This window comes from Mus pahari, chromosome 9 (assembly GCF_900095145.1).
Source record: "Mus pahari chromosome 9, PAHARI_EIJ_v1.1, whole genome shotgun sequence".
NCBI lineage: Eukaryota > Metazoa > Chordata > Mammalia > Rodentia > Muridae > Mus > Mus pahari.
This window is the reverse complement of record NC_034598.1, coordinates 46,781,750-46,806,244: the sequence shown is the minus strand read 5'-3', so window position 1 is coordinate 46,806,244 and position 24,495 is coordinate 46,781,750. Positions and strand designations below refer to the sequence as shown.

At 39.3% G+C, this 24,495-nt stretch overlaps 1 protein-coding gene and 1 pseudogene across 1 annotated transcript in view; one reads left to right on the top strand and one right to left on the bottom strand.

Annotated features, from left to right (window-relative positions):
* LOC110327015 (olfactory receptor 12-like) overlaps nt 1–13,943 on the bottom strand; it is a 24,492-nt gene extending 10,549 nt beyond the window's left edge. Inside the window, exon 1 of the mRNA XM_021205705.1 lies at nt 13,344–13,943. Within this exon, the coding sequence (XP_021061364.1) occupies nt 13,344–13,943 (600 nt within the window). The remainder of the gene's footprint in view (nt 1–13,343) is intronic.
* LOC110326683 lies at nt 2,921–5,302 on the top strand (annotated as a pseudogene).
* Nucleotides 13,944–24,495: the final 10,552 nt, after the last annotated feature.

The following is a 24,495-nucleotide window of genomic DNA, read 5'->3' as shown; positions in this document are numbered from 1 at the left end:
TCAAGAAGCTGGACTCCAGAAATTCAAATAACCCCACTAAAAAATGGGGTACAGAGCTAAACTAAGAATGCTCAACTGAGGAATACCGAATGGTTGAGAAACACCTGAAAAAATGTTCAACATCCTTGACCTATACTTACGGATTCAAGTGTTCCACTTTATCTGCAGTTCTGACACTGTGTTTTCTACTTGATTAATTCTATTGGTGAAGTTTTCCACTCCCTTTTTTATTTAACATATTGAGCTTCTCTGTTTTAGCATCATTTCAATTTGAATGTTATTCAGACATTTTATCTCTTCTTGAATTGTAGTTTCATAGTGTGTACTGGTGTCTTCATTTCATTCATCTCTGTTTGGTTTTTGGTGTCTTTTTTGGAGTATATCTATGGCTACTTTGAGGTTTCAGGAGAGTTACAATTATTCTTTTGAATTCATTGTAAGTTCTTTCTTTCTTTCTTTCTTTCTTTCTTTCTTTCTTTCTTTCTTTCTTTCTTTCTTTTTATAATCCAGTCTTTATCCCCTTCCAGGTCTGCCCTCTGACTGTTCCTTCTCCCAACCCCTCTGCCACCACCACCCCTTCCACCCCACCCACCCACTCATGCCCATCTCCAAAAGGATGTCACCACCCCCAACCCCCACCCTACCAAACCTCCCCATTCCCTGGGGCCTCAGTCTCTCTAGGGTTAGGTGCATCTTCTCTCACTGAGTCAAGACCCTGCAGTCCTCTGCTGTGTATGTGTTGGGGGCCTCATATCAGCTGGTGTATGCTGCCTGGTTGGTGGCTCAGTATCAGAGCAACCTCAGGGGTCTGAGGGTCCAAGTTAGTTGAGACTGCTGATCTTCCTCTAGGTTCGCACTCTTCCACAGCTTCTTCCAGCTTTTCCATAATTCAACCACAGGGGTCACCAGTTTCTGTCCACTGGTTGGGTGTAAATATCTGCATCTTACTCTTCTAGCTGCTTGTTAGGACTTTTGAAGGGCTAGACTCCTGTTTGTAAGCACACCGTAGTAATAGTAATAGTGTCAGGCCTTGGGGCCTCCCCTTGAGATGGATCCCACTTCAGACTCTTTTCCATTTTTGACCCTGCAGGTATTTCAGACAGGAGCAATTCTGGGACAGAGTTTTTTCTGTGGGATGGCACCCCATCCTTCCACTTGATAGCTTGTCTTTCTACTGGAGGTGGATTCTAAAAGTTCCCTCTCCCCACTGTTGGGCATTTCATCTGAGGTTCCTCCCTTTGAGTCCTGAGAGACTCTCACCTCCCAGGTTTCTGGTACATCCTAGAAAGTCCCCCCACCTCCTACCTCCGAGGTCTCCATCCTTTCTGTTGGCCCTCAGGGCTTCAGTCCTGTCCCCCACATCTAAATACCTGATCACATTCCCCTCTTCCCCTCCCTATCTCCTTTTCTACCCAGGTCTCTTTCTCCACCTCCACATCCACCCAGGCCACATGATTGCTTTCTTCTCCCTCCCAAGGTAGATTGAGGCATCCTCACTTGGGCCCTTGGGCTTGTTAACTTTCTTGAGTCCTGTGGGTTATATCCTGAATATTCAGTACTTTTTTGTCTAATATCCACTTATTAGTGAGTACATACCGTGCATGTCCTTTTGGGTGTGAGTTACCTCACTCAGGATGCCTACAAAACTTACGGTGTCCTCATTCCTAATAGCTGAGTCGTGTTCCATTGTGTAAATGAACCACATGTTCTGTATCTATTACTCTATTGTGGAACATCTGGGTTGTTTCCAGCTTCTGGCTATCACAAATACGGCTGCTATGAACATAGTGGAACACGTGCCCCTGTGGCACGGTGGGGCATCTTTTGGGTATATGCCCAAGAATGATATCTACCATCTATCTATCATCTATCTTTCATCTATCTATCAGTCTGTCTATCTAGATGATCTGTCCAGCCACTAGCTAGCCAGCTATTACCTAATTATCTAGTTATCTATCTAGCTGTTACCTATCATCTATCATCTATGTATCTACTTATCTATCTATCTAATCTATAATCTATTTATAATCTATGTACCTAATCTATCTCTATCATCTATCTAGATCTATTGATCTCATCTATCATCTATTCTTTCATCTAGCTAGATAGCTATTACCTATTTAGCTATCTATATATTAACTATCATCTATCACCTGTCTTTCATCTATCTATCATATATATGTGTGTATATATACATATATATGTATATCTATATATGTATATCTATAAAATCTATCATCATCTACACATTTCTATCTACCTATCTACCATCTATCTATCATCATCTACCTTTCTCTTCTCTGAATTACTTTTCTCTTTCAGTGGACACATGTGCAATGTTTAGGAAAGGACTGAAATATAAGATAGTTGAGACATTGTTTTCCTCTATTGGCCTTGTCCTAAGGACTACAGGTTCTATACCTGATCATCTTTTGAGAGCCCACTATTATCTGAACTAATAGTTACTGTCCAAGTGGCAGCATATCGTGTGCTTGTCTTCTTTGCTATCTCTTGAAATGACTTTCCATACCATCACCTTTTCTGATCAAACAGAGGTTGGGATCAAGAGATTCTGGAAAATCCATGTGTAGAATTAGGAGGACTAAACAAAGAGGGAAAAGCTAGGAAAAAATTGGGCTTAGCTGAAGTTTCAGGGAAGCAAGATCTCAGAGGAGTTGGATGGCCTATACTGTAGAAAGAAGATGACATAACCAAAAGTGTGGTGTATGAGATCCCACATCAGCCAGCCAGCCAGCCAGCCAGCCTGGAAGATCAAGGAAGGTTCTAGAACAGGTTTAAAGTCAAGACTAAGTGGCCTGGAAGCACCGGGAATCATAGTAAGAGGTTCTGGAAGGCCTAAGGGCTGGGGCAGAGCAGGATCTACCAGGTGGTACAGGAAAGCAAGATTCCAGTGATCTATATGGCAGAGCCAGGTTGGACTTACATGGCAGCACAGAGAAGAAAGAGCACAGAGGAACAAGGAATCTCTGGTGACACAAGAAAAATCTCTCTCCATTTTATAAAATTTAAATTTTTGTTGGAAGAAGTGAAGTTTTTTTTAAGAAGTCATAACTATAAAAAATTATTTCAAATAAATAAAGAACAATAGGATGTATAATATGCAATACAGGGTACTGGAGCTGGAACATAGCAGGAGCTTCCTGTGAAGGAAAGGAGAAAAACATTTCAACTCAGAGCAGCTGGCATGCCTGACAGATGCAACCAACATGAGGAGACAGTCCCACAAATTAAGCAAACAATATCTACATTTGGTATATTCTGGAAAAAAGCAAAAGTTTGAAGCCCAGCAGACTATCTGGAATTCAGCAGAGGAGCTTAGCTCACCTGGTGTCGTGAGGCTATCTCTAGAAAGAACTCCCAAAGACAGGACGTCTTGAAGAAGAATTGGATTCCTTGTAAGGATTGATATACTCAGAATTAGGGATGATTTTCAGTGTTACTGGTTTAGGGCTGCTAGCTGTCTAAAAACTATCTCAGTAGTTTCCACCACCACCTTGGTGTTTGCACTGCCATGTGTCTCCCTGTTGCCTTCTCGCTCACATGCAGGCAGGATAAAATACATCTAAAACAGTTGTTCTTGAATTCGACCTATAAAACCATCAGGAAAAAAAATCTGTATTTCTTTTCAGAGTTTTTTTTTTTCAACATCCTTTTAAGTTAGATGTCCTCTTAGCATAAAGGAAGGGTAAATTCAGAAGCATACCATAGAATATTTATCACATGGGTAGCACTCTGAGAAGAGCTGGGCTGCTCCTACCTGTCCCAGGCTGAAAGCATCTTGATTTTGATTGGACAGTTGCCGGAGTCATTAGCATAGTGTAACCTGACCTAGATTAGGGAACATCCATCAACCACTTAGAAGTGTACAGAACTTGGCAGGACCTGAGCAAAAGCTGACACTTGTATGACACCTGAACAAGAAGTTGGAGAAGACAAGACTCAGGAGCACTGAAGGCAGAAAGGCTTTGAAAAAAACAAGCCACAGTTCTGAGACTGGGAGCTCTCTAGGCATCTCTGACAATTTGAGTAGAGAATAGCCTGTGTTGAGCCGACTTTATCATGGAACTAAAGATCCTGAAGACAAAGAGATACTGAGCTGAGATATTAATGACATGAAACTACCTCAGAATGTGAAAAAGACTGACTGGTTCCAGGAGTGGCCTGACTCCTATGTGAAACACATGTACAGCTTGGACGACCTGAACAGTGCCACCTGAACAGCTGGGCCATTTGCAACACCACCACCACCAACTCCCGAATTCTCAAGAACTCATGCCTAGGGGGTAGTGGTGTGCAGCAGGGACTGCTCCACGGAGGAAGACTGCAACATTTATCTGAGACCTGCCATCTGTGACAAAGCGAGGCAGAGCAGCAGAGGAAAAGCTGTCCCAACCCCAGTCACCAACTCCTGGAGGTACAACCGAACACTTCTTTTTCCAGTCCAAAGGAGAACATGATCATCCCAGGCCAGAGACCAAGCTAGAAGCAGTGGCAAGAAGAGATGTGGAAAATTGCACATGGTATCTGCCTCCAGCTCCCAACGGATGAAGGGGAGGCCAGAAACAAAGGCTCTTCCAGGTGAAATACGGAGTCAGGGAAGTTTACCTTTAACTTGGTCATTCCAGAAAGGCTTCCAACTGCCCAGCAGTTACAGCACACCCCCCAGCAGAACTCCATGAATGGTTGCCTGTCCTTCCCCAAGAGTTATGATTTGAGTGGAATCACTGAACTGGAACCTTAGACTCCACGGAGCTATGAGAGATACAAATTCTCCAACAGTAGGATCTACAGCAGTGAAGACCAGTTTCTGCCTGCTGTCCATGGGGTATATGGAGATTATGATAACCTGCAAGCTTGGAATAAAAATGCTGCTTTAGGGAGAAGTCCTACCGATGACACCTACTATCCACCCTATCCTCTGTCTATGGCCAGCTGACCCTATGACTACTTTCCCTCCCAGAACTCTTTGGAGCACTTTTCTCAAGAGGTTCCTTTGGAACCACCTGCAGCAGCCCAACCCGGATGTCATCCCTTGTGGTCCAATCCTGAAGGTGAGCCTTACAAAGAGAAAGTGCCTGTGGATTTCAGCAGCTATATGCCTCCCCTCATGTATCACCCACCTCAGCAGGACCCCCTTCTGCTCACCTATGGCTCTCATCCTCAGCAACAATATGCACTGCCTGGCAAGAGCAACAAGTGAGATTTTGATGAAGAAATGGCATGCATGGGCTTGGATCACGTCAACAATGAGATGCTCCTAAACCTTTGTTCTTTAAGATAACTCAAAGCTCCCCCTTCCCTCTCTCCCAATCGTGATTTGCTAAATGGATTGGCAGAATTGTCTTAGAAGACAGGTTTCAAAACCTAGCCTCAGAGGAATGTCAGAATCAATTGTAACAAGCAGTAGACAAGGCCTTCTCACTAAAGCTGTTGACAACACCAGTGTGTTTATCCTCAGTAAGGAATAGAAAGTCACTGTGCCAGATGTAATAACACATGCCTCTAATCCTAGCACTCAGGAGACAGAGGCAGTTGGATCTTTGTGAGTTCAACACCAGCCTAGTCTACATAGTGAGTTCCAGGAGAGCCAGGACTGTGTAGATATACCCTGTCTCAATATCTCCCCCGAAAAAGAAAGAAACTGAAAGGAAAGAACAAAGAAAAAAGAAAGATAGACAGAAAAGAAAAGAAAGAAGAGAAAGAAAAAATGGAAAAAAAGTTTTTAAAAAAGCATTTGGTTTGGGGCAAAATATTCTCTGATGCCACTATCCAAGTGCCAATTCAGCCCTTCAGCAGGGCTGTCTGGAGGGATCTTATTGTGACTTACACATGTCAACTTAACATTTTACATATGTGTTTTGGGAGCTGAAAATAAAGGAACAGAAAGAGAGCTGTGGATGTGTGAAGTAGAATACTTCACCAAAGAGGTGTTTAATGCTTTGTTTGGTTTTAGTTTTTTAATGGATTTTCTAGATTTGTGACTTGTAAAAAAGCAAGAGGCGTAACTTTATCCTATTTATGAAGAACAGAAAACAAATGGGCACAGGAAGAGAGTGGAATTCACCTCTCCTACTCCTTTTGAATGACTTCTCCTTCCACAATGTCTAAGATTCTGTTCATTTTTATCCCTTATGGTTTCTCCATGTCAGGTTCATATATGAGAAATTCTTGTTTAAAAGTCTTTGTGAAGGGCTGGGGGTATATCGCAATGATTGAGAGTGTGCTTAAGATGTTGAAGGCCCTGGGTTCAATCCTCAGCAATACATTTCAATAACAAAGCTTTGTTGGGCATAGCAATGCACACCTGTAGTCCCAGAACTCAGGAGGCTGAGGCAGATGGGTCATGAATTTGAGGTCAGCCCAGGGGATATAATGAGACTCTTTCTCAAACAAACTTAGAATATTCTCTGTAGACACTAAGACACATAACTACATGGTGGAACATAAACTCAGTGTGTGGTACTGAGCTGGGCTTTGCCTCAGTACCAAAACCCCGAAAAGCTAAATACGGACCTTCTGTTCCTCATTTAGCTACTCAGTTCGAATTCTCTGCTCTGTACTCTGAAGTACTTTGCTGTAAAGATAGCCCAGCACAAAATCTGGAATGAATCTTGCCATAAGCAAGTGTTTTCAAAATAATCTTCACCATTTGATTCATAACTAATGTGTATCATACAAGATTCAAAAATAAATGATGTCTCTTGTTGCTCTGCCCTCTGCAGTACCTAAGCATGTTTACTTCATAGAAAAAATGACATTTTCTGGAGACATATATATTGTTATACATAAGATATATTGTTTTCTATGTGAAAAATATGCAATACAGTACATTGTGGACAAATGTAACCGAATTTCCTTTTCTTTTGTTTGCTAAATTATGTCTGTTATCTGTCTTTTGTAATCCAAACTACCTTAGATAAGGTATTTATGAAAGTGAGTATTTATGAAAATGAAGCTATAATGGAGACATTACATAAATGGAGTATATATTCCCTTATATAAACACAAGTAATACTATATTTAGATTTTTAATAGTCATACATAAGGATAATTATTTTAATAAAAACAATCTAAAAATACTAAGAAAGTTGTTATGTGTAACAAAGTTATTAAAAATAGAATATACAATTATAGTAAATGGGCACCATCTCAGAGAGAAGCACCTCTGCTTTTTACAAGTGGTTAGGTTAAAGTTAAAATAAGAAAATCATAAAATACTATATTATAAAGTTTAAAAATATGCAGATTAGTAAGTTATACCAATAAAATTTAAACAATAATCCAACTGTCATGCCAATAACAATTTGTGTAGAATTCATGACAATGCATTTGTGACAATAAGAAAATGCATGTATTGTGAAAAAGTATGCAACTAAATGTCATACAATAGATATTACACTAAATTAATAAAACAAAAATGAACATATTCATAGAAATTTTTTAGGACAATCAGCTTGAGAAATATCACAAAATAAAAATAGTAAATAAATCTAGGAAGATTTAAATTAATTTCTTTTTATATTCAAAAATTTGGTAAAATACCTAGTGTTAAGTCACTATGTCTAAGAAACATTTCTCCATATCCTTGACTTTAGTTTTTTAGTTGGAAACACTAGCACAAGTGATTATCATGATTGTTGTTGTTGACTTTCAGACCATCTTTCTCTGAAACCCAGAAGCTAGAGCTGCCTGTTCTCTTTTCCCAAATGCTTGCCATGCCTAGTATAACTTAATTTCAGTTCAGACAACTTCCTCCTCATTGATGAACAACAGTCTCCCCAGTCTCTGTTGATTAAGTCTCCCTTAATCATAGCTGATTAAACATCTGGTGGTTTGATCTTTGATGCCTCTAATCACCAATATGGATTGCTGTGATTTCTCTGATAGAAACACATGTTGAGGGTTGGGTAAGTAACAGACATCCATAGATTGCTTTATGGCCAATTATAACTGACAAAAAGCTGCAGATGGAATGAATATTGGGTCAGACTTGTCTGAAGCCCATCTTTTATGCTTTCATTCTGTCTTGTGTGTGATGCTGAAATGGCGAAAAACTAGAATCCTTTGGGGGAACATGGGCTTTCTCTCTTGCCTTAGGTGGGCTGAATCCAGGAGTTGTGATTCAGGAAGTGCATGGTAACATAGAATTTCCATTGAGTCAGTGGAAATTATCCATCAAGTGAATTTGAAGAATGAAATTCACCAATGACAGAAATGTGAGTTTCAGAAAGAAGTTTTATTATGTGATTGCAGTTGGGAACTGAAAAAAAAAATGAAGTGGAGCTGCAGGATAGTAGAAGTAGGCCCCAGGAAATGGAGTTAATAAGGATTTACTGAATAGAGGTACTTGGGGTCTTAGTAGGTGATCAAGCATATTTAATAAACTTTTATTACTCCAATTAATGTTTAAAATAAACTGTACTTTCAATAAAGAATTTTTAATGTATTTTCTCCATAAAATAATTTTTGTAGAACAGGAAGTTTAAAATTAACATCTTAATTTATTAACATTTTAGGTATGAATGATATTAAAATCTTGAATAACCAATGTTTTCATCTTCAGATTTCATCCTACTGATTAAATTATTACATTTTAGTGAAACTATTTTCCAAGGAAAAGAGACAGAAGTAACAGCTCCTGTACACTAATGTAGGTTAAAATTTTTTTTTCAAAATAATCACACACAGATACACACACACTAAATTGGGTCCCTGTCTTATTTTTTGTGTGAGACGGTGGTTATGATAAAATACTCTGAAAAAAATAGTTTGGGGAGAGAAAAGATTTATTAGAACCCAAATGTTTTCAGATTACAACCCATCATTTTGTGTAAACCATAGTGACAGACACTTGAAAAAGCTGGTTATATTTCACTCACAGTTAAAAAGTAAAATTGTTGTCTTTAATCAGTCAGCCCAGGACCCAGCTCATTAAATGGTGTCACCCCTTTTCGTGTGAATCTATCCACTTAAATTAGCCCAGTTAAGAAACTCACACAAAAACATCTACACCGTGGAATACTATTAAGCTACTAAAAATAAAGAAATCATGAATTTTTGCAGGAAGGATGGAACTTGAGAATATCATCCTGAGTGAGGTAACCCAGTCAGTCACGAAAGAACACGCATGATATGTACTCACTGTAATAAGTGTTTATTAGCCATAAAATGCAGGTACCATGCCACACTCCACACACCCAAAGAAGCTGAACAAGAAGGAAGGCTCAAGAGAGGAACTTTGAATCTCACTTAGGAGAGGCAGAAGAAGAGAAATGGAGAAGGAGGTAGATGGAGAGAAGAATGGGGGATTCAAGGTCAGGTGTGGTTAAGGAAAGGAGATATGGCTAGATGGCCTTGAAAATAAATGGAAATCTACAACAGACAGGGGGTAAGAAGGTGGGAGCATCTCCAGGACTAGACAGGATTAGGGTTAGGGCCACTGGGATAAGCAAGTGCCAAAGAATCAATGAGGATGTGACTCACAGCATTTTGGCTATGGAACCTGAAGAGGCCACATCCTATAGCCAGGCAGGAACCCCTATGGAATTATAGGGAAAGCAACCCATCCAAAAAATTTTCAAACCAAAATTTATCCTATCTGAATGAAATGTAGGGGAGATAGAGCAGAGACTGAGCGAATGGCCAACCAAAATCCAGCTCAACTTGAGACTCAGTCATTCCATGGGCAAGCACCAATCCCCAACACTAATAAGGATACTTTGTTATGCTTGCAGATAGGAGCATCTTGTCCTCTGAGAGGCTCCACCCAACAGCTGACTCAGAAACAGACACGGACAGCCAAACAGTGAATGGAGCTTGGGGACTCATATGGAAGAACAGGAGGAAGGATTGCAAGTCCCTAAGGGGATAGGAACTCTACAGGAAGACCAGCAGAGTCAACTAACCTGGACCATTGGGGTTCTCAGAGACTGAACTACCAACCAAAGAGCATACACTGGCTGGACCAAGGCCTCCCTTCATATATATGTAGCAGATGTGCAGCTTGGTCTACATGTCAGTCCTGAACTACTAGAACAGAGGCTATCCCAAAACCTGTTGCCTGTATGTGGGAAATGTACTATCTGGGCTTCCTTGCCTGGCCTCAGTGGAAGAGGAAGCACCTATCCTCAAAAAGACTTAAAGTGCCAGGGTCTAGAGACGCCCACGGGTACCCCCACCAGTTCAGAGGAGAAGAGGAGGGTAGGATGTGAGAATCATTGTGGGGAAGAAGTTACTGGGAGGGGATCAGTGAGCAGAATGTAAAGTAAATAAATAAAACAAAAAATAGATTAAATTAAAAAAGAAAAAGAAAAAGAAAATTCCACTCAGGCATGCCCATGGGCCAATGGAATCTTTATAAGGAAGACCATTGAGACTATCTTTCTAGGTGACTGGATATCCTACCAAGTTGAAAATTAAAAGGAAACACCAAAGAACAACCAGAATAATAATTCTAATATACAATAAGTTAAAAGAAGATATTATATAGTTTCATACCAAAAATTGGTTAAAATATTAAATGAAAATAGAAACAACATATAACAATAATGACTGAAAGATCAAATATGTTATGTACCAGGTCTGGCTATATATCTATAACAATAATCAACAATGATTGTCTTTAGTCTGTGTGATTACTTTTTTACATCACTCCACATTCACTAGGATATATATTTGGCTTATAAAATTCCTAGAATCATCCAGGTGTGTGGGTCAACCAGAATTCTTCAGCATCTAGTACCACAGTTTTCTCCTTTAGAAGAATAATGGTCAAGACTCTTTGTGGTAAATATGTGTGGTATTTATATAGAAAGAAGCATTTATTATTTGTTTCCTATCCTCTCCTGAGAAGACATGGGCCTGATTAATTCAGATCTTCTACTTCACAAAGATTGTGCCCAAGTATGAAGTTCAGCAAATCTACTAAGACTAAATAGCAGTCCTAAGGTCCCTTCTACATCAACTGTTTTGTTGAAACCCCTTTGTCAACTGAGCATCAAATGCTACATCGTTCATATCAAGTTACTGGAGTATAAGAGTTTTTCTTCTATTGCCCTCCAGCTTCTTATACTCATGGACTCACCCAAAGATTTTTGGACCAGGAATAAGTTCCCTTTAACTGATTCAGGTTATGGAACTGTCTCAAGGAAGGAAGGGCAGAGATATTACTCTGTTTCTCCACTTTAATAACACTCCTGTCCATTCCTGTCTCCCAACCTCAGAATACAGGCTTAAAAGATCCTTTCATTCTTTGCTTATCTCTTCCATAATTAAAGCAGTTCAGATACCTGATTATCTTAGTTTCCTGTCACTATTATGGCTCCCATATGCATGATGCAGCAAGGACTTTCCCTTTCTCCGTGTTAAAAGTTAGACAAGAATGGTATGCTCTGTCACTTCAGTTTTTTCCCCCTCACTGTTCAGTACTTACCATGAGTTCTAAGTCCTTGGATCCCAGGATTGACTGTTTATCACATTTCTAATGTGTACAGTCTTGCCATTGGATTACAATAGCCACAATAAATGACTCCTTTTTCACCCTTCTTTTTTACCACTTTCCCTGGTAAATTTCAGGCTAATGATTAAGCATCATGTGTTTTCCCTACCATAATTTAATTCTTATATAGCTAAGTTTTTTTCAAGACAGCAAACTCTGCTTCAACTGCCTGTCATAATGTCTACAGTAAAGGCCATGAAACAACAGCCAAAATCTGACTACATTTTCATCTCTTATATACTTTCAGTATCTGCAATATGCTCCAAAGTTCACACCCATTTGGTGCTATTATTGTACTTATGAAGTGGTCCCCAATCATCAGTGAGGCATGCCACCAAGTTCTTCATAGAGAAAAATTGTATGGGATTTCCTCTGAGATTAAAATCTACTCTTGTATTACATATCACCCATCACAAAGCATATTCAATTGCCATTACAACACACCATTTCATAACATATGGGGAACTGTAGACATATACAGACTACCCCAATGAACACTTTACCTTCAGAGAGAACAATCTTTGTCTCCTATCTCAAGAGCCAAAGAACTTCTCATCCAAATTTATACACAGATCTATTCTTTGGTCTCACATTGGGTACCAATTGTGTGACTTTTCCTGTGAAGATATGAATGAGTGTCTACTTATCCTAGTGATTCCACCAAACACTATCTTGTTGTACCAATAAATATTTGAGGGTATTTACAGAAGGATAGATGATACAGAGATCACTAAATTACCCTAAAACCTACCCTACTTTTACTAGCAATTCATGAAAGCTACATCTATGCAGCTTTTTGTTCAATGCGTGAACAGTTCCAATAAACAGTCTTATCTGCACAACAGTTGTATACTATTTTATATCCTTGGAATTCGGAACTGCCAAAGCCTATTAAGTTTCATGAACTTTCTGCATCATTTAAGTTTCATTTAGCTTTCAGAATCCTATGAGCTGCTCTCTTTCCCGCAAGAAGACATGTTTACATTAACAGAAAATACGTATATAGTATCTTATTTAATATAATACTTGATATTATGAGAAATGAGGAAATATGGTTTGAAAGAATACATGTATTTGTGTGAAGAAATGCTTCACATATACTTTTGTTAACTTCAAAGAGGATAGTTCCTAAAATATAAATGTAGATACTTACTCTACAATAAGCTTTCATACCAAATGTATGTTATGATAATGTTTTCATTTAGCCAATATCACAATGCCTTTGAACTTGTAATAAAAATATAATATACATATGTCATAATTTTTAGCAACTATATAGGATCAATTTTCATATTTGCTACATAATCAAATGCAATTATATTGTAAAATGAAAACTTGACTTGCTTTCATATATTTAGTACAAGCAAATAATATTCTATGCATTTATACTAGAATTATTACTATATAAAACTTATGAAATTATATTCATTGACATACAATAGGAAAAAAGATTGTCTACTAAATAAAGACTTCATAAATATCATTGAGAACATTTCCCACATATTATTTTTTTTGCAGCATCCTTCACATCTCTATTTCTTAGACTATATATTAGAGGGTTCAACATGGATGTTATAAGTGTGTAGAAAACAGCTACAATCTTGCTTTTCTCTGGGGCAGAGATGGACCCAGGCTGAGCATACATAAAGAACACAGTTCCATAGAATAAACTCACCACTGCTATGTGAGAACCACAAGTAGAGAAGGTCTTACTCCTACCATGGGTGGAGGGGATCTTCAGGACAGTGGAAAGAATGTAGGCATAAGAAATCAGAATGATGATTATGGTAGAGATGACGATGAGAGCAGAGAGAACAAACAGCACAATTTCATTCACAAAGGTATCAACACACGAGATTTTGATGAGAGCTGGGACATCACAGAAAAAGTGATCCACCCTGTTTTCTCCACAGAAACGCAAGCTGAAGGTGAATCCTGTTTGTATCATGGAGTTGATGCACCCACAGATATAGGAGCCAGTTACTAACTGAACACAGACTTTTTGGGACATGTGCACATGGTAAAGGAGAGGGGAACAAATTGCTGAGAATCGATCAAATGCCATGACAGCAAGAAGGAAGCATTCAGTTGTAACAAACAAAGCAAAGAAGAAGAATTGGGCAGCACAACCATTGTAGGAAATTTTCTTTTCAGTTGTCAAAAAGTTGGCTAAGGTTTTGGGAGCAATGACTGTAGAATAGCAGAGATCTAAATAGGACAAGTTTCTAAGAAAAAAATACATAGGTGTTTGAAGTTTGGAGTCCATCTTAATGACAGTTATCATGCTGACATTCCCTGCCACAGTGACCATGTAGATAATCAAAAACACTAAAAATAAGAAGACCTGAAACTTTGGAGAAGCTCTGAATCCCAACAGGATGAATTCTGTTAACTCTGAGTAATTCCTCTTCAATTCACTCTTCATAACTAATATGAAGATAAAACTGGAAAATGGAAAAATAAAATGAGGGATCAGATTTCCCGTTAGTAAAAAAAAAAAAAAAAAAAAAGCTGATCGGCATGAAAGGGAATTTACCACATTCCTCATTATGAGGTTGACTTTTAAATTGTATAATCATATACATTAATTTTACAACATGTTTACAACATAACTATAGTAAATAATTTAAATTACAATTTATACTAATAAATTGTCTCATAATTGCTCTTGTTGGTATAGGAAAAACTGACTTTTCCTATGTTAATGCATTTGAACCTTTGAAAGCATGTTAGAATAAAATTGGACTATATATAATAGTTGACCCTCTGGAATATAAAGGTTAATAGCTATATAACTGATTAACATCCACAAGTACAGAAGTGATGAAGGTCACCTCTAGCAAGGACTATTAACTAAAAGGAATTTCTTCAAATACATATTTTACATTAACAAGTTCCTGATTTTAGCAGAATTTTCAAAAAAAAGTTTAGAAATAAATGCTATAAAAGGTGAGTGTGTAGATAAAAACAAGATACAAGATTTTTTTTTACTCAATATCTTGGTAAGGACTACATATAAATTCACATATGTTTATGAGTACACCAAAGGATGAATACAAACCAACCTTTCATTAACCTGAATTATTTCCACAGCATTTATTGTAATTGCTCAATGTTCAGTTTCTGACTCAGATTTTCTTGCATTAGCAAACACTAGCAAAAATTTTAGAAGATATCTTCATGCAAGTTTGACAAACATACATTTTCTTGTTCTGTTTCACTGTTCTAATTCACTTAAAGTGGCAATAAGGCCTGGAATGAATCCAGAAAGAAATTTTCCCATGAGACTGGAAACCAAGGAATTGGACAAGCATTGTCTCTATAAAATATTCCATGGAGATCAGAAGTCTCTTCCATCAATAAGATACTTTGTGTCATGATACAGAAAAGGGAAAAAGAATAAACAAAATAGAAATTAGTTTTTTTTAAAAAGTAAAGAATGGAAAAAGATTATTAATTGGCACACTCATCAAACCTTTGGAAAATTAAAAGAGCTCTCTGGAGGACATGACAACTGACTTTCTACACAGTAGAAGTTTCTAAAACAGATACAATGTGGCAAAAGATATACTTGGTTCCTTTCTCATAGTCTTGATTAATACATAGAAGTCCAATAACATTTGAATAGATTATAGACTTTATATTTATAGACATATTTCTTACATGTTTGTGTGTTATATGCATGTGTCTGCATGTATGTATGGGTGTATATTTGTGGATATACTAACTTATAGCATCTTCCTCAACTAAGTTAAGGTTAAGTTGGTTTGAGATGATCTATAAGAGAATGTGACTATCAGCACTGTAGCTATATCCATTGAACTTGGATATGCTTACGTTTATGCCTGCCCTGTCCTCCAGAACATAAGTCCCAGATGTGTACCACCACACACAACTAGATTCAGTAAGTCTGAACTCAGGTCTTTATGTTTGCAAAAAGGCAATTTACACACTGAGCCTCTTCCTAGCCAAAGACTCATTTCTTATCTGTAGTGTAAATACAATGTGCTGATATTAGTCAAGAGACAATTAATATAAAAATATTTGTTAATAGTTGTTGGAAGCAATGTATTTTTTAAACTAGCTAACGAGTTAACAAAATGGGCTACCAAAAGTATATGTTAGTCCACCATCTTGACTTCAGGCATAGGAATAAGTGTTAATAAAATTGAGTGTTAAACCTATAAATCCAAAAGCAAGAATGCTAGTTAGAGGACAAGATTGTGACAATAATATGAAAGAAATAATATGAAAGAAGAAACGGGCTGAGAAAAATGGCTCTGTTTACCAACACATTGTCTGCCATAAACTACTGAACTTAATGGATGTGAATATAACTCTAAAACTGGGAACGTTGCGGAATGAAGACAGCTGAATCCCCTGAAGTTCATTGGCCAGGCAATCTAGGTAAATTGATGAACATACACATGCATGCTCATTTGCATACATACATGCAAATACCATAGTAACAAATACATAATGAAAAGGTGTTTATGTATTTATTTATCTTAATGTTTAAATTCATTTGTTTATTCACTTTATATTCCAATTTCAGGCCACTTCTTCTCCCCATCCTCCTTCACACAACCCCTCCCCACACCTCCCATCACCATCCACTTCTCCTCTGAGAAGGGGTAGCTACACCCGCATACCAACCCACCCTGTTACTTCAAGTCACTGCAGAACTAAGTATTTCCTTTCTCACTGAGGCCAGACAATACAACCCATTTAGAGGAACAGGATCCACAGACAGGGAACAGAGTCTCTCCAGTTGTTGAGGTACCTGAATAAAGACTAAGTTGCACATCTGCACCATATGTGCAGGGAACTTAGATCCAGCCATTGTATTATTTGTGATTGATGATTTTTGTCTCTGGGAGCCCTCAAATCCCAGGTTAGTTGATTCTGTTGGTTTTTTTGTGGAGTCCACATCTTCTCTGGGTTCTTCAACCTTTCCCCCAGGACTTCCAGAGCTCCATCTAATGTTTGTCTGTGCATCTCTGCATCTGTTTCAGTCAACTGCTGGAACCTCTGGAGGACAGTTATGCTAGGCTCCTGTCTACAAGCATAACAGAGTATCATTAACAGTGTCATGGACTAGTTCTTGCCTACGGAATTGGATCTCATGTTGGGCGAATCTTTGTTTGGCCATTTCCTTAGTCTTTGTTCCATCTTTCTTTCTGTGCTTCTTGTAGACAGGACAAATTTGGGGTTAGAGGTTTGTTGGTCCCTCTGCTGAGAGTCCTGCCTGCTAAGAGTCTCATGCAAATAGATCCATATTTATCACCCTGCACAAAACTCAAGTCAAAGACTTCAACATAAAACTGGAGACAATTTCCCGAACAGAACACTGATAGCTCAGGTACTAAGATCAACAATGAATAAATGTGACCTCGTGAAATTGAAAAGCTTCTGTAAGGCAAAGGGCACCATCAATATGACAGCCTACAGAAAAAAGGTAAAAGTTCTTCACTAATCCTACTATTGACTGAGGACTGCTGGGAGCCATGGCCTTGTGGGTATTTTCTAGTTTACATAAACAATCCTGAGAGAACATTCGTGGTCATAACAGTAAGAATGTTTGTGGGAAAAAACACTGTGACCAATTGGTTCCAGGAGCTGAAGATTGCCACCTGGCCTTCGGAGAGCCTCCGAGCTCTTACTCCCTCCCTTGGAGCCTCATCATGCTTATGCTTATACTGCCACTCTTGCATAAAGTTTTTAGAGCTTGATCAGTATGATTGACTTGCTCTCATTCTTCCTGTCTCTTTCCCTCCCACTCTCTCACTCCCTTGCCCTGAGTCCCCGCTGATTATCCCTGCAGGTTGGGGCAGAGGACTAATGTCCAAAATATCCAAAATATACAAAGAACTCAACAAGTTGACACCAACAACCCAATATACCCAATTGAAACCTGGGGTACTGCGGGCGCCCCAGCCTCCAGCCAGCAGAGGTGGGGAAAAGATGACAAGTATGCCAAGGCAGGGTTTGAGCAGCTTCTGCAGCTTCCTGCTATAGCTTCCTTTATTCTCACTCAGCATTATTCCATGTATTATGGGGGATCGCCCAATTTCCACCCCTCTACCCTCTGCACTCATCTCTCACCACTCTTCATCATCCAATCAGTATTCAGCACGCTCTGTACACGAGCCATGCACGAGACAGGGTAGATGTTGATAGGTCAGTGACTCAATATCATGCTGTATGACATTATGCGTCAGGCGGACAGTGCATGATCATTCAGGTGCGTGTGATCATTCAGGTACACGTGATCATTCAGGTGCACGTGATCATTCAAGTGCTTGATAAACAAGCAGGGATCACAGGGCTTGGCAATAAGCCAGGGTGCTGTCTTGGCTGCCGCATGGCTGCACCCACTTCCCACATCTCCCCCTTTCTGTTTAATCAAAATGGCTCAAAAAAAAAAAAATGGCTCCAGGATCACATCTGTCTTTATTAAAAGGTCGGGGGGGGGTGGCTATAAAAAGAGGGTCAGTGAAGCACCTGTTTTAGACCATAAGACTTGCATCTACATCCAGCACCCAGTAACTAGGCCTTTTTTAGGTCCTAGGTGGGCAAGGGCTCTGTCTTAGGCTATGCAGGGGCATCCCGCAATAATCCCAACATTGAATCACCTTGCAGCCAAAAAAAGGGGTGTGCATCTGGCTCACAGCATCTCAATATTCCTGTCATTGGTGACTTCACAGCTTATGGCCCTCAGCCACTATTAGGAGCCAAACATGTGGCAAATTACCTGACTCTATAGCCACCACAGCTTGAATCAACAACCGTTTATTGGCCAACACCCGTCTGCGCATGCATATCATCCACAGCATACCAACACATACATCACACAGCAAATATCCCCAGAAGGCCATCCTTCCCCAATCCTTGAGGAAGATGAAGGTCCCCTGGATCATCTTCAACCATTGTTGAGTGGTGGCAATCTCCACACAGGTGTTATTCACTGCAACAATGGATGCCTGTAATTCTTTCATCTTTCTATCCAATTTCCTAATAGCATGGATCCAAATTCGCGGGACAAATTAGCTGCACGAGAAAAATTCTGATACTGCACAGAGGTTACACAAATTCCTGACATATGGGTTACACATAACACAAAGACTAATTGCTCCAGAATATCTATCTGCCCTTGGAGCAAATCCACTCTCTGATTTACTAAAAGATTCCAGTTTTCAGCTGAGAGTAAATCTGGGATAAACACTAGCATCTACTGACTGTAATTCCACAGCTGTGCAGATTGGGAAGGGAACAGGTGGATATCGTTGCTCTTGCTGATCTTGAAACAGTGGGAAGGCACCAACTTCGTGAGGCAGATTTCGCCAGACCGAAGCATGGTGGCTGCGCTTTCCTTCACTTCCTCTTTCCACACTATAGGGAGGAGGTAAGGGGAAGGGAGGTGGCCTTCCTCGCCAAAACTCACCTTAGATATCATGCTAGTTACTTCATCTCCACTGTCAGATGATTCATCTGAACTTCCCTCCTCACTCTCTTGTTCTTTAGACTCTTTTTTGCTGGCTTCTCGTTTGCCTTTTTCTGCTTCTGCTGCATGAACCCTTACAACACCGTAGACATAGTTTTGAACATCTCACAGGAGCTGCAGTAGTTGGCCACATGCGATTGGGACAATGCCCAGCCTGGCCACAGGAAAACTTTTCTAACTCAGTAGCATACTTTCCACTTTTGTCCACCAGGCAAGATTTAATTGCATTCCAAATTGCTAGCAGCTGCACCAACACTGCTCTTACTTTCATATTTGAAGCAATCTCCTCCTGCTCTCTTCACTTTTAACTTCGTCCCTGTGCCGGGAACCTAACTCTGTCCTGTAACCCCAGGAGCTTAACTTCGTCCCTGTGCAAGGAACCTCCTCCTAGCACTAGATTACTACTCTCTACCACGGAACTCACCCGTAGCTCGCTCTTCTTGATTCAGCTGCTCTTTTCGGAGTTCCCCGTATGGGCCACCAGATGCCTCGGACCCCAACCTCCGGCCAGCAGAGGTGGGGGCAAAGACTACACGTATGCCAAAGCAGGGTTTGAGCAGTTTCTGCAGCTTCCTGCTGCAGCTTCCTTTAGTCTCCCTCAGCTTTATTCTGTTTATTATGGGGGATCACCCAATTTATCCCCCTCCACCCTATGCACTCGTCTCTCACCACTCTTCATCATCCAATCAGCATTCAGCACGCTCTGTACACAAGCCATGCACGCAGACAGGGTGGGTGTTGATAGGTCAGTGACTCAATATCATGCTGTATGACGGTATGCATCAGGCAGACAGCACATGATCATTCAGGTGTGTGATCATTCAGGTGCTTGGTAAACAAACAGGGATCACAGGGCTTGGCAATGAGCCAGGGTGCTGTCTTGGCTGCCGCATGGCCGCAATCGCTTCCCACAGGGTACAGAACTAAAAAGAGAATTCTCAACAGATGAGTATCTAATAGCTGAGAAGCACTTTAAAAAAAAAAATGTTCAACATCCTTAGTCATCAGGGAAATGTAAATCAAAATGACTCTGATATTCCACTTTACATCCATCAGAATTGCTAAGATCAAAAAACTCAGGGAATAGCACATGCTGACAAACATGTAGAGCAAGGAGAATTCTCCTCTATTACTGGTGGGAGTGCAAACTTGTGTGACCATTCTGGAAATCAATTTGGCACTCTCTCAAAAAATCTGGAATAGACAAGTTTTATATACCACTCCTGGTATATAGACCAGGATACTATTATAGACCAAAGGACACTGTACCACAAGGACACTATACCACAAGGACACTTGCTAAATCATGTTCATAGCAGCTTTATTCATAATAGTCAGAAACTGCAAACAATCCAGATGCCCCTCAACTAAAGAACAGGTAAATATGGGTTTATTTACACAATGGAATACTATTAGCTATAAAAACCAAGGACATCATGAAATTTGCAGACAAATGGAAGGAACAAGAAAATTTGATCTGGAGTGAGGTAACTCATACCCAAAAGAACAAGCATGGTAGCACTCACTTATAAGTGGATATTAGCCACAAAGTACAGGATACCCACTACAATCTACAGACCCAAAGAAGCTAAATAAGAATGAGAGTGCAAGAAAGGATTCTTGAATCTCACTCTGAAGTGGAAATAAAACTGTGATTGGAATTGGAGGGAGGGAGGGAACTAGGTGGGAGAGGAATGAGGAGGGGAACCTGGTAGGGGGGGTCAGGTGTAGGGAGAACCAAGGAGAGAGGGCCAGTACAATGAATGGAAATTGGTAGGGGGCAAAAGGGGCATCTCTCAGATGTGGCAGAGACCTGGGATAGAGGAGGCTCCAGGGAGTCTGGTCTGGAGAGAGAGAGAGAGAGAGAGAGAGAGAGAGAGAGAGAGAGAGAGAGAGAGAGAGAGAGAGAGAGAGAGAATATTAGTATCTGCTTAGGCCAGAGTCTTCATATACCAACAAATCTAGATTTAAAGGCAGGTGTGAGAGGCTTGGCATTGGTGCTGAGAGCTGACTTCTAAGCCATCTTTCAACTGAATTTTTATTTTTATTTCATTTGCATCTCCAGCACTGCTCCACCTTTTGTGTTTTTACACAACAGTATCTTTATTGAAATCTGTGTCTACATCCCATTCTGGACTTTTGTTATTGTCTTCTTTGATGTGGTTTTTTGTCTGTACTTTAATTTTGAGATTTTGGATCTCTTGGTTAATTGCTCTGGGATTATTTCTTATGTCCTTTTCAGTGTAGTTAATCTTGTTAAAATTGTGCTTTCCTTCCAGTGTATTCTATAGAGATGTATTAATAGACATAAATTGTTTACATTTATTTTGATCATGAATTTTTTTTCTTTTTTTTAAATATCTTAGCTTTGAAATGTGACTTTTTAAAATATTTTATTATTTTCTTTATTTACATTTCAAATGCTATCCCGAAAGTTCCCTATACCCCCACCCCCACCCCTGCTCCCCTACCCACCCACTCCCACTACTTGGCCCAGGCGTTCCTTTGTGCTGGGTCATATAAAGTTTGCAAGACCAAGGGGCCTCTCTTCCCAGTGATGGCCGATTAGGCCATCTTCTGCTACATATGCAGCTAGAGACACAAGCTCAGGGGGTACTGGTTATTCATATTGTTGTTCCACCTACAGGGTAGCAGCCCCCTTCAGCTCCTTGGGTACTTTCTCTAGCTCCTCCATTGGGGACCCTGTGTTCTATCCAATAGCTGACTGTGAGCATCCACTTCGGTGTTTGCCAGGCTCTGGCATAGCCTCACAAGAGGCAGCAATATCAGGGTCCCTTCAGCAGAATCTTGCTGGCATGTGCATTAGTATCTAGGTTTGGTGGCTGATGATGGGATGGATTCCCAGATGGGGTAGTCTCTGGATAGTCCATCCTTTCATCTTAGCTCTAAATTTTGTCTCTGTACCTGTATCCTTTCATGAGTATTTGTTCCTTATTCTAAGGAGGAATGAAGTATCCACACAATGGTCATCCTTCACATATGACTCCAGCTGCATATGTAGCAGAGGATGGCCTTGTCGTGCATCAATGGGAGGAGAGGTCCTTGGTTCTATGAAGGCTTGATAGAGGCCCTAGTGTAGGGAAATCGAGGGTGGGGAAGAGGAATAGGGTGAGTGGGTAGGTGAACACCCTCATAGAAGCAGGGGGGAGGATAGAATACAGGGTTTCCTGGAGGGGGGAACTGGGAAAGGGGATAACAGTTGAAATGTAAATAAAGAAAATATCCAATAAAAAAGAAAAAAAATGTCTGGGTTCCTTTCCCAAGTTGTTATATTTTCAAGCATTATCTATTAAAATAAGCTTCTTGCTACTTTCTTGTGTTCTTAAACTTAAAAAATACACACTTTTTGATACTATATAAGTTTGGAATACATTTTTTACTTTCTAATTACTTTGTTTTAAAAGATGGTTCTTTTGACTAAATAATTTCTTTAAACCTTTCAATTTTACTTAAACATCTTAATTCCACTTAAAGTCTGCTATTTAATTCCTCTAATGATGTTTTTTATTTCAGTTACTGTAATTTTTATTTCTAAATTTTGTGTTTGGTTCCATTGGTTTGGTTTGTAGTTCTACTTCTGCTAGTTTATTTCATTTTAGTTTCATTTTTCCCCTAATTTTGTGGTTTGTTTCTCTGTGTCTTTCATAATCTTGGGTAGGAAACTCTTTTCATCCCCTAGCCTATATACAGGGGCTTTTTATGAAAAAATACACACTTCCTAATAAGTCCAACAAGTTCATAAAAGTATGTGAAATGTTGTTAGGAGAATATATGCCTTTGTACATAATATCACCAAAAGACGTGACACACTATTTCTCTGCCTTAGGTTAGGAGCACATGACAACCCACTGTTGACAGTGTCTGAAATAAAGTTCTCTAATTCTATAACACCAACTTCCACAGCTTTTCACTGATTTCAGAAACACTCAAAGTATATACACTGCTCCTAAAAAAAGACAAGATGACACCATCCCTTCTGAAAGTCTTCCAAATAACCAGGATTCTGCAATTCTGTATTTCCCAACCCCTTACTTCCAGACATATAAAACTGAAACTGCATTCCTTTCCCTTTTCCCTATCTGCCCTAGCTATGGTGGATAAAGAAAGTCACCCAACTGTTGTTACTTGTACTCTCAGCAGTTCCTTAATATCCAGGCTATCTTGATTTCATTTGAGCTTCAGATGATTCAAGGAAAAAAATTCTTTATTTAATCTTCTGAAAAGTTAGCGTGTTGGTTCTGTCATCCACTTCAATGTTACTGTAAAGTAGAAATCATAAGTAAAGGTATTATCTGGGTACTTAGCTGAACCAGTTGTATCTGAATATGTATTCCACAGAGGAAAAACTTATCCATTTTGATGAAAGTACTCTTGAATTCATGGATTTCTAGGGGGTTTGCAAAATTTTAACTATATCCTGGAATTCTCACAAATGTATTTTGCTTTGGGCATTATTGTTAAATTTGTGTTTATACAAGAACTAGGAATGTATATTTCTATTATATCATCTATCTCCACAGCATGTTTTAAATTTCAAATTGCAATTTTGATAGTATGTAGAAAATAAATGGACTTTTGTATTTTAACCTTGTTCCAGAAAACTTACTATAACCAATTATTACTTGCAGAAAGTTTCTGTTGTTTCTGCTACTGAGACTTTTGGATTTTCTCCACTAAACATCTTTGTGTATGTAAACAAGTGTAGTTGTTTTTTCTTATGGATTACCTAATCATGTGAATTTTTCAGTCCATAATAACAAAATACAAGTAATTGGGTATAGTAACCACAAAAATACTTTCTTATAGCTATGGAGGCTGATGTCTAACATGAAGCCACTATCAGAGTGAACTCATCTGAGGTTTTTCTCTTGATCTCTAAATGCCAATTCTCTTGGTGTCCCTGCATATGTTAAGCTCTATGCACCTGAAACTCTGAAGATTCTCTTTGTTCTTGGAACTTCTTCCTACAAATACATGACCCACTTGTAGTCCAAATTTAACTTCATCTTTGAGGACACTATATCAACTATAGTCTCATTCTGAAGCTCTGGAGATTTAGGCTTTGTCTTGGTCATTGTTCTGTTGCTGTGAAAAGACACCACAACCAAGACAACTCTGGTGAAAGAAACATTTAATTGGCTTGTTTACAGTTTTGGAATGTGAATCCATGGAGGAGAACAGATAGACCAGACAATAGATCAGTAGCTAAGAGCTATATCCTGATCCATAGGCAGCAGTCAGAGAAAAAGAGAGAGACTGAGACTGATGTAGGTTTTTGAAACCTCAAAGCCCATTCCCAGTGACACAATTCCTGCAATAAGACCACATCTACTCCCATAAGACTGCACCTCCTACTCCCTAAGCACTTCCACTCCCTGGTGACTAAGCATTCAAATGTATGAGCCTATGGGGTCATTCTCAGTCAAACCACCACAGGCTTCAACACAAAAAA